Source organism: Tamandua tetradactyla, chromosome 5 (genome assembly GCF_023851605.1).
Source record: "Tamandua tetradactyla isolate mTamTet1 chromosome 5, mTamTet1.pri, whole genome shotgun sequence".
Taxonomy (NCBI): domain Eukaryota; kingdom Metazoa; phylum Chordata; class Mammalia; order Pilosa; family Myrmecophagidae; genus Tamandua; species Tamandua tetradactyla.
In genome coordinates this window covers 10,889,610-10,900,568 of record NC_135331.1, presented here as the reverse complement: position 1 = coordinate 10,900,568, position 10,959 = coordinate 10,889,610, and the positions used below count along the sequence as shown (strand labels likewise).

The window sequence follows — 10,959 nt, the reverse complement described above, 5'->3', positions numbered from 1 at the left end:
CATAGGATATGACATTCAGGGGTGAAAGTCTCCCAGGCAATGTGGGACATGACTCCCAGGGATGAACCTGGCCCTGGTACTGTGGGATTGACAATGCCTTCCTGACCAAAAGGGGAAAAGAAATGTAACAAAATAAGGTATCAGTGGCTGAGAGAGTTCAGATAGTGTCCAGAATCTATTCTGGAGGCTACTCTTATACAAGCTTCAGCTAGATGTTGCTAATTCCCAGTTTGCTAAATGACAACATACCTGTTAACCCTAAAGAACCCCTAGGGTTCTATCTGAGATTCTACAAAAGTTTCACATACTAAGATCACTTTCCAGAAACCTACAACCTCTGGATGGTTCCTAGGCCAGATAAGGCCTGAAACCCAGAGGTGCCAGCCTCTCCAAGAACATCAACTACTTCTATTCCTTTAGCCTATATTGTCAACACTCCTTTTCAAAATGAAAAAGTTAGAATGGGCATAGCCCAAATACCCCTAAAGACTGGGAGAAGGATCAAAGGAGAAGGAGGAGTTAAAAACAGAGAAGATAGAATTTAACAAACGGATAAGACTGCTGAATCATTATTTTGATATTTATTTTAGTCTCCAGTGTCTTAGAGCAGCTAGAAGGAAAAACCTGAAATTGTGGAACTATAACCCATACCAAACTCTGAAATCCGTTCTACAACTAATTGTTGCAATATACTTTGAAAATTATTGCTTTTTTGTATATATATCGTATTTCACAACAAAAATGCTTAAAAAACCCTATGCAAATGAATTCCCATTGTTTAACCTGACCCATTTCATGGTATTTGCTTGACCAGCTTAGAAAATTGAAATAATAAAGTATGTCAATTTTTTTAACTTAAAATAACAGTCCCCAAGACATTAGACTTTTGGTGAAAATAAGTAATAATCCTTAAATTTAATACCACATTATAATGTGTCTACTTTCTTTAAAAATAATACATTTTGACACAAATCAACTACATAATTTGAAATAAATAACCATGATAGGTATATCGAGTTTTATTTGCCTTTAAATTACACAAATACAACAAATATATTATTCAAAATGTTAGATTTTCTTGAATTAACAGAAGAAAAAGAAACTGAAGTAAAACTGTAGAAACTGCTGAACTTCAGATAAATGTTTCTTCAAAACAAGAGATACTAGTTCCTAAATGATTCCTCTAAAGTTAAAAAAAGATTAAGAAAAACATTAATCCATTGAGTTATTACTTAAAAAAAATCTACATGTTTTTTAATGGATATATGTTTACATTTATAGATAGTAAACTTAGTGTCCCGTCTCATAAAATTCAGAAGACACCTGATGTCTTAGATAAGTAAAACAATAAAAGCCTTTTTATATTAAAAAAAAATTTAAACCTAAATCTACCTTCACATTATTTTCTAAGGAAACATAATAAGGAATGGCTAATCTGGAAGCAAATTGTTGTACAAATCACTTTCAAGAAAAGAAATACATCATGGGCTTATGCTTGTAGCTAGTAGTATCAATTAAAAGCTCAAAATGATGACACATGAATTCAGAGTATCAGCCGGTCCTCTCCTCCCTCCTGAATTACCTGACCAATGGAAGTTTGGCTTTGCTGTTTCAGAAAGCACTGTTTCTTACATTCCATCAATTGTTCAAAATCACGCCACATTTTTGCTTGTTTCATATTTGGACCATGACTTTCTCGTACAGCCTTTTGCTTTTCTCGGAGTTTCTGAAAATTAAAAAAAAAAAAGAATAAAACAAGAATAATTAAATCTCTGTTATAGGCATTTACTTCTATTGCTATAGTCATAGGACTATGGCATGCTTTTGTATGTTTTATGAATAATAACTAAACTAAACCAGGTTATTCTATGATGTATTAAAAGTAAGATGATAAAAGTCAACTAAATTTATGATAGAAGTAGGACAACCTGAAGTTAGAAGGAACAGAAAAATATAAAAGAAAGGGGGGAAAAATAATAAAGGGAGTCAAGATAGTAGAAAAGCATTACGGCATAGAAGAAAGAATGCAGAACTTGGAAGTCAGAAGGCTTGAGTTTCATTCTTGGTTTTATCACTAGCTGTAGGACCTTAAGTAAGACAGTTTTTCTGGACCTTAGTTTTCTCAGCTGTCAATTAAGGACAGTAATAAGGAATAATAAGAGTATCATAAGATTATTTATTTATTTATTTATTTTCACATGACATAATGGAGACCATCAAGTGCCGTATATTTTACATGCCCAAATAAATAAAATTGCATGCGCATATTTCTCAGGCAGAAGGCTGAGTGACTAAACAAAAAGGCATATTATTAAGCGGGCTAAAATCCTTATCAGAATTGTTTTTATTAGTAACAGTCTATATGGTCTGCCAAAACTCTTCTACTCATTGACTTTACAATTATAAACAGGAATAAGAAAATTTTCAATAAATATGCAAAAAATATACTTTGTTTCTATGTTATGGCAAATTGAGCAAGGGCAACTGAAAGGAGTAGTAGTAGCGGCTTAAAATCAGAAACAATGAAAGATGATTAAAAAGAAAGGAAGGAAGAAAGAAAGGGAAGGAGGGAGGGAGAGAGAAAAAAACAAAAACCAAGGAAGAGTGAAATGGAGAAAAGATGGTAGTATCCACATAAGGAAATAATGTGAAACAAATACATATGCTGACCCAGGGTGTTAGAAAATCACAAAGTGTAACAAAAACACAAGCAAAGACATAGAAGCAGGCCGGTAGTTGGTCCTTGCCCAAATAAGATAAATTAAACTGTGGACCAGATTCAAACTGCTTATTGGAGACTGCCCACCCTGGCTATGGATAAGGAAAGCCATAACAACTAACAGCAAAAGAAAATAAAACAGAATTTCGAAAATATAACTTGAATAAAAGCTGGAAATTGTTGATGCAATATCTGGCATCTATTTAAATCAGATATATCTATTTAAATCTGTGTTACAAGTAAAATATTATACAACAAACAATTTTATCTTTATAAACTAAAACAAAAGTAAGTCTACTGTCAGACCAAGGATTTTAAGTGTTCTTTCTGAGCATGCATTCAAGATCAAGGTACTACTAAATTATAACTTTTCTTATATTATTGGAATAATTTCCTTGTAAGAAATTCTAATAACCCATAAGTTAAAGAAATAAAGACATTCTGAGAATGTCAGAAATATTAAATTGCTTCATAATCATGCATATTTGAAAATCTTTAACTGCATGAATATAACCACTGACTGTTTAACATGCTATTTATTTTTTCTTTTCCTTTTTTTGGGGGGGGGATGCTATGTGGTGGGGGTCACATTTTACCCTTTTCCATGTGAATATAGCTTTATTGCAGCACCGTTTGTCATTAAAAAAATTTGTTTTTTTTAGTGCATGGGGCGGGAATCGAATGGAAGGTTTCCTGCACGTGAGGTGAGAAACCTACCACTGAACTATCTGTGCACCCTATACGATTTATTTTTGACACTGACCTTTAATACAAATTATTTTGTATATAAGTTGCAATGTACACAAAATGGTTATCACAGATTTCACTGCTCTTTAAAGGAGAAGATGAATATAATATAGGGAAAAGTTGCAACTTTCAGTAACTATTCCATAGTACCTGTTAAGGGGAATGTTCTGGTATAGGATGGTTGAACTTCAGAAATTCAGTTACTCTGAGGAGATCTGTGAGTGTACAGTCTATGTTTGCTTGCGGGAGGGTAATGGATAGGATTACAGATAAAACAAGCCTGGCCACAATTTAATTGTGGAAGTTTGTAATAGATACAGGCAGGTTCACTATATTATCTCTACTTTTATATAGATTTGAAATTTTCCATAATAAAATGTTTTTTTTAAAAAGTGGAGACCATATCTATTTCATTTAGCAATTACTTCATTGTTTTCTATACCATTTGCTTTTCTGATGTTCACCTTTATAATATTACTTGCAGGTTTCTGGTAGTTAATGCAGTTTTTATGTAAAAGCATCAATGCATGCATGTATTAAGCAATGTTTCAAACCAGAAATGTAAATAAGGATGACTAATTTTGCCATCAGTAATTTTTTGAGTCTGATCAATAAACTATTTAAATGTATCGACTGAAACAAAGTCACATTTTTCATTTGTCTAGATTACAGATTCAAGAATATTTGTACAGAGTCAAATATCTATATCTAGTCAACACTCAGGAGAAAAATTATATCTAGTCAACATTTTAGGAGAAAAATTGTAGCCAAGCAATTTCTAAGAAACAGATGAAATGGTATATAGTGAAGAATGGTTAGCCTTCACTATGCAATATGGACTTAAAATCATTGAAATGATCTCAGAACTCATTTAGGCAATTTAATTTTTAAATTTCTAAAAATCCAGCTACTTGAGCTTAAATATGAGGAAATGAGCCCCGAAGTGGTTAATGGCCTTATTCAGAACCACAAACCTAGTATGGATGCCAGGCCCCTTGATCACTGGTCAGCTTTCCTTTGATCTGTTGATTAAGATAGATCTTTTTTTCTTTTTTAAAGAATGACAAGCTGATGTTTTTATTAAATAAAATGAGTACTTCCTCATAAACAGAGATACCTGGGAATAATATGAAAAACTGTAATAGGTTACAGGAGGCATTTTGTTATTTAGAATCTTATCATTAACTCTGATATCTAAAGCTTTATGATTTTTTTTTTCAAAAATCCATTTGTGGAAAAAAATCCATTTATGACTTCACTTTTTTTATTGCTAAATTTCTTAAAATTTATTTTTAAATTTACTTACAATATCATTCATTTTTTGGATGTACAGTTCTGTGACTTATGAGAAATGTGGAGTTATGTAACCACTACCACGAGACAGAGGACGATTCCACCACCCCCCAAATTCCCTCATGCTGCCATTTTGTAGTCATCTCCTTCATTCCCCTTAACCCTTGGCAACTTGGTCTCTGTCCCTATAGTTTTGCCTTTTCCAGAATGTATGACTTCACTTTTATAAAATTAAATTCTCAGGAAGGGCTTTCATTTATGAAAGGGATTGACTTGGATTCAATTTCCCTCAAACACTGTCCTGAAGTATTTTTAAAAGGATGACAATGTCATAACCATGTAGCGAAAACCTGAATTAAAAACATTTTAAAAATAAATACTACATTCTTACCTTTCCAAGGTTCTCTTGTTCAGCAATATTTTTGGTATACTGTTCCCTAGGGAGTCAAGATAATGATTAAGTTTCAAGTTACTTTAATCAATTCAATTATAAAACTAAATTACATATTAAAATATCTACCCAAATATATTCAATAATAAAGTTTAAGGTACTGGAGTCAGAATGACGTCCATTATCAAATACTTTGTCTTTTCCCATCATATCAGCTCTTTTAGTAAACAGCAATTTAAGAAAAATGAATAAAACATTGGATAGGAAGATACATTCAGAGAATTAAAACCTTAAATACTACTGGTTAACCTACCGTTAAAACAATGCCAACCAATTTGCTTAATTAAACTGTTTTTGAAGAGGGTGGCAGAAAAGAGAAAGGACATACATTTTAAAGGAATATTAAATATAGGCTAATTCTGCAATTTCACTTCTAGGAAGTCAGTCATTCTAAAGAAACACTTCTCTAACTTCGTAAAGATAAAAGCAAAGATAATTTACTTCAGCATTGCTTATAACAGCGAAAACTTGCAAAAAATCTAAATGTCTAAAGATGGGGAAATGTTTAAATGGGCTTATTCCATTTCAAGGAACACTACAGAATTGTAAAAAAGAAAGAGGTAGACCTATAAATACTAAGGAGAGAAATTCTAGATAAATTATTAGAGGAAAACTGTGTATGTAGTTCAATCTTATTTTAGCACACACGTATTTTTGTATTGTGTGTGTATATAAATATATATATTTATATTATTTGCCCATGCATTTTCTAACACATACACAAATATACATGTACACATAGATGTACAAACATGTAAGAAAAGAATACAGAATAATCTACACTAAAGTATTAACAGTAGGCATTTCTGGGGCATGGCAATGTGGATGACATTTGCTTTTTGCATAACATACTTCACAGTGTTTTTTTTTTTTTTTTTTAACATGGGCAGGCACCGGGAAACGAACCCGGGTCCTCTGGCATAGCAGGCAAGCATTCTTGCCCGCTGAGCTACCGCGGCCTGCCCCACAGTGTTTTTTTAATGCAAGTATGTTTTTGTAAGCTAAAAAACAAAATTTTTAACATAAAAAATTAAAAATGCAAATAATATTATATCGTATTTTTAAACAGAAGTAAAATTATATTTTAATAGTACACAAGGCAAGAAGTGAGGTTTAAACAGGAAAGACTTTAGATCTCAGATGTGAGTGGAAAGACTGTTTTTTGTTGTTTTTTTTTTCCATGGGCAGGCACCAGGAATAAAATCAGGGTCTCCAGCTCTGCCCTTTTTTTTTCTGGAAAGACTGTGCTTTTGCTTTTCTGTATAAAACTACACTGTCACATTTAAGAAGAAATTAAACAATACAGAATTGTAAATCTAAGAAATCATAAGTTACAAAGAGAAAATATAGCAGCTTAAGTGAAGGAAGATCAGCATTTATTAAAAAAAGGAGTTAAAAGTGATTAAAACAGAGAGAATGGTAATCAACCCCCCAGGTCCCTTCAGAGCAGAATCTGTAGACAAGAATCAGGCAGAGCTATGGTGGGAGTAGGGAATAAATACAATCCTGAGGAACCTTCATTTTGCCTTTAAAATTTATGAGGCATTAAATCAAATTGTTTCTTTCCAGCTTTCTAATTAAAAGCCAGGTAAGAACATGAAAAGGATACAATGCTTATGAAGGATTTATGAGTTCTAGCTTAGATAGCTTCAAATAATATATTTATTACCCAAGGTCTGAGAAATGCCCAAATTGTTTTAGAATTCATATTTATATAAAAATTTCTGAAGAAGTCAATAAACTTATGCTCTTTTTTTAATTTAAATTTTAATTAATTTATTTTTAGTACTTTTTTACTGACATATATATTATATATTCACATTCCATGTAATCATCCAAAGTATACAATCAATGGTTCACAATCTCAAATAGCTGTGCATTTATTATCACAATTGACCTTTTTTCCCTTTTTTGTGAAAAATAACAAATATATAAAAAAGCAATAAATTTCAAAGCACATCACAACAATTAGTTACAGAGCATATTTCAGAGTTTGGTGTGGGCTACAATTCCATAATATTAAGTTTTTACTTCTAGTTGCTCTAAGATATTGGAGACTACAAGAAATATCAATATAATTCAGCAATCATATTCATTTGTTAAACCCTACCTCCTCTGTATAACTCTACCAGCACCTCTGATCTTTCTCCTACTTTTCAGGGGTATTTGGGCTATGCTCATTTTAGCATTTTCATGTTGGAAGGGGCTGTCGATAATATGGGATAGGGGGATGGAACTAGTTGATGTTCTGGAGAGGCTGGCCCCCACTGCATTTTAGGACTTAATTGGTCCAGGGACCCATCTGGAAGTTGTAGGTTTCTGGAAAGTTACCCTACTGCAAGGAACCTTTGTGTTATCTTATATAACACCGTAGGTATTCTTTAGGATTGGCAGGAATGGTTTTGGCTGGGGTTTGGCAAGCCATTATAGGTAGCAATGTCTAACTGAAGCTTACATAAGAGCAACCTCCAGAGTAGCCTCTTGACTCTATTTGAACTCTCCTAGCCACTGATATCTTATTTGTTACACTACTTTTCCCCCTTTTGGTCAGGATTGCATTGTAGATTCCACAGTGCCAGGGCCAGGAAAATCCCTGGGTCATGTCCTTTTCTCATATATGCCAAATATGGCATAGATATTAGTAACATTTAATTTTCATTTATTCAATTAATTCAATCAAAAAATAATTACAGAGCACCTATTACAAGTCAAGCATGCTCTAGGGTTTAAAGTGGAAACAGGACAGACAAGGGTCCTTGCCTTCAAGGGACTCACAATTTCTAAAGAGCTGGTACATAAATAATACTTAATCTTCTATGGTATATATTGTTCTCCTTATTTTATACAAGAAGAAGTGACTTGCCCAAAGTACCACAGTAGAAACTGGAAAAACCAGGTTAGAAAGTTTTATGAGCCCTGCTCTAATACTTTGAGCTTAAAATATACTGCCTCTTTAAATAAAATATAAATTTACACACCATTTTTCAAAATCAAGCTTATTTCTTCTACTTTGACCTTACCAGAGGTTAACTTTCAAAGTTGAAAATGGAATAATAATAAAAAAATTTTTGTCTCTAATAGCATTTTAAACATGTATAAGGGAGTTTAGTAGAATGAAGTCAACTAATTTTATTCACAATAGTCTAGCTACTACTCTAGTCATAGTGTAACTTTCTTTTTTTTTTTTTACAGGAAAACTATGGAATGGTAAAAACTTATAATGATTTTTTCTTCCTCTTTTTTTTTTTTTTCCACATGGGCAGGCACCGGGAATTGAACCCCGGTCCCCGGCATAGCAGCTGAGAATTCTGCCACTGTGCCAGCGTCACACCACCCCGTAATAATTTTTTTTTTTTTTTTTTTTTTTTAAAGAGAGAGGGAGGAAGGGAAGGAAAGACAGAGAGAAGGAAGGAAGGATGGGAGGAAGAAAGGGAAACATCTTTAAACATTTTCTTGTTTTATTGTATTTTGTTTGTTTGTTTGTTTTTTACATGGGCTGGGGCCGGGAATCGAACCGAGGTCCTCCGGCATGGCAGGCAAGCACTTTGCCCGCTGAGCCACCGCGGCCCGCCCCCGTAATAATTTTTTTAATGATGAAAAAGGATAACTGGTTAGAAAACTGATGAGAAAATCAATATTTAGTTTGGGAATAGTTCCTTCTTTACTATTTATATTGAATTGATCACTTTGGAAGAGTTGGAACTTAATTTCTCAAACTTTTTGTTTCCCAAGAACAAAATGAACTTTTCACACTTCTTAGCACACACTAGATAGAAATACTATCTAGATAAAAATCTATCTATCTATCTATCTATCTATTTTTTGAGTGAAATTTATTTTCACTGCAAGGCTCTATTCAGACTTTTATTCAATATTCAAGTACATTTTTAATTTGTAAGGGCATTAGAATAAGTTATTGTTCTATTTATAGGATATTTTTAGTCTGGTTTGCATTCCAGTCATTGTATAAGAAATTTTTAAACTCTATTTGTTAGAATACTTTTTGTAGCATTAATGTATATACCACTCAATCTAGAATAAAAGTGAATCTGACACTTTGAGTGGTCAATGGATGGCAAAAGTGAAATGTCAATTATAAGGTGTAAAGAAAGCTTATCTTGTTCTATTTGCATTTTTTTGCAGCTTGCAATTCAATTATATGCGTATCTGTTAAGGGAGCTTTTGATTTATTACAGTGTACCACAAGCTAGGATCACACAAAAAAATCACCATATAAGGACCTGTGGTATTTACACACTCTTCTTATTTTGAAGGTTGGGATGCTGCAATCACAGTTTCATACAGTCACCACATAATACAATTAGCAGGCAGATATCTAAAGTCCAGGCCACAGGGGACTTTTAAAAGAAACCAAACTCAGTGCTTACAACAAAAGCAACTTAATCCTACTTTAATCCTACTTAGTTAGCAGGACTAGAAGATGTTCAACAAGATTAAGTCCTAAACATCTTAGTATATGCTTATTTAAATATTCCAAATTTGTATAAGTCTGTCTTCTTTATACAACTTCTATAGGTGAAAATATTAAGTAACTAAGTATATAGACAACAAAATTACTTGCCTAATAGCTTTTCTTTTTTCTTGTTGATCAGAGGAGACATATGCCTTCATTTCATCAGTAGCACGACGAAGTTGTACTTCTAAGTTCTAAATGGAAAGACTAAGTTTAGGTAAGTATTTGATAGAGAAAAATCTCAGAAAAGTTTAGACCCATTTTCTCTGTGTTACCTTAATCATGCAATTTGTATAATGGTATCTGCTTTCTTCTTGAAGACATTCTTCACGCAGTCCTCTGACTTCCTACAATACATAGTTTAAAAATGAGCAATATTATTGAAAGAAATACCATCAGAGTCCTTTCCTCTCCTATGATTTTAACTTCATATTCTAAAATAGAATAGATTAATCTTTAATCTAGAGACTAATCCTATCACTCTAAAACCTGTAAGTTTAGTTATTCATTTATTAAAGACCTACTGTGGCCTAGCCCTCTTCTCTATATCTGGTGAACAAGATAGATGGGTCCCTCTTTCATTCAAGCAGAAGGAACAGACATAAACAAGGGAACATGGAATGAAGGTAATTTCAGGCAGAATAATGGGATAGAGTGATGGGGTAGGCCAGGTGGGAGACTCCGGAGAGTGGGGAACATGAAACAGGATGATCAGGATGATCTCCAAGCAGAGACATTTCAGCTGAGACTTGAAAGATGAAAAGGAGAAAACAAGACAAAGAGTTGGGGGGTGGGACAGAGTGTTCCAGGTAGCAGGAAGAGGAAATGCAAAAGCCCTGAGGTGAAAACAAACTTGGCTCTTGCGAACTGTAGACAGAAGGCAGTGTAGCTGGAGCAGAGAGGACAAGGAGTAGGGCATAGGGACATGAAGTCAGAGAGACTGGTGGGGCCAAAATATGTGGTGCCTTGTAGACCACAATTTGGAAGTCAGATTTTATCTTAAGGGCAATGGGAAGCCAATGGAGGGTGGACTAAGTTTTAAACATGCTTCTTTGGCTGATCTATGGAGAATAAACCTTAGGAGGGCAAAAGGCAGGGAGACCAGGTGGAAGGTTACTGTGGCAGTTGGGTAAAGAGACAGTGGTGGCCTGGACTTTGGTGGTAATGGTAAAGAGGGTGAATTCAGTTGATACACACTGAGTTTGAAGACATAAAAATCTCAAGGCTTCAGTTCTCACCTACCATGCCGGAGACCTGGGTTCAATTCCCAGTGCT

General features: G+C 33.6%; 1 protein-coding gene across 1 annotated transcript in view; it reads right to left on the bottom strand.

Moving 5' to 3' along the window:
- Positions 1-1,206: 1,206 nt before the first annotated feature.
- IFT81 (intraflagellar transport 81) overlaps positions 1,207-10,959 on the bottom strand; it is a 282,552-nt gene continuing 272,799 nt past the window's right edge. The window contains exons 16-19 of the mRNA XM_077159822.1: positions 9,960-10,031; positions 9,793-9,878; positions 5,151-5,196; positions 1,207-1,726 (exon numbers count right to left, since the gene is read on the bottom strand). Of these exons, the coding sequence (XP_077015937.1) occupies positions 1,544-1,726; positions 5,151-5,196; positions 9,793-9,878; positions 9,960-10,031 (387 nt within the window). The 3' untranslated portion in view covers positions 1,207-1,543. The remainder of the gene's footprint in view (positions 1,727-5,150; positions 5,197-9,792; positions 9,879-9,959; positions 10,032-10,959) is intronic.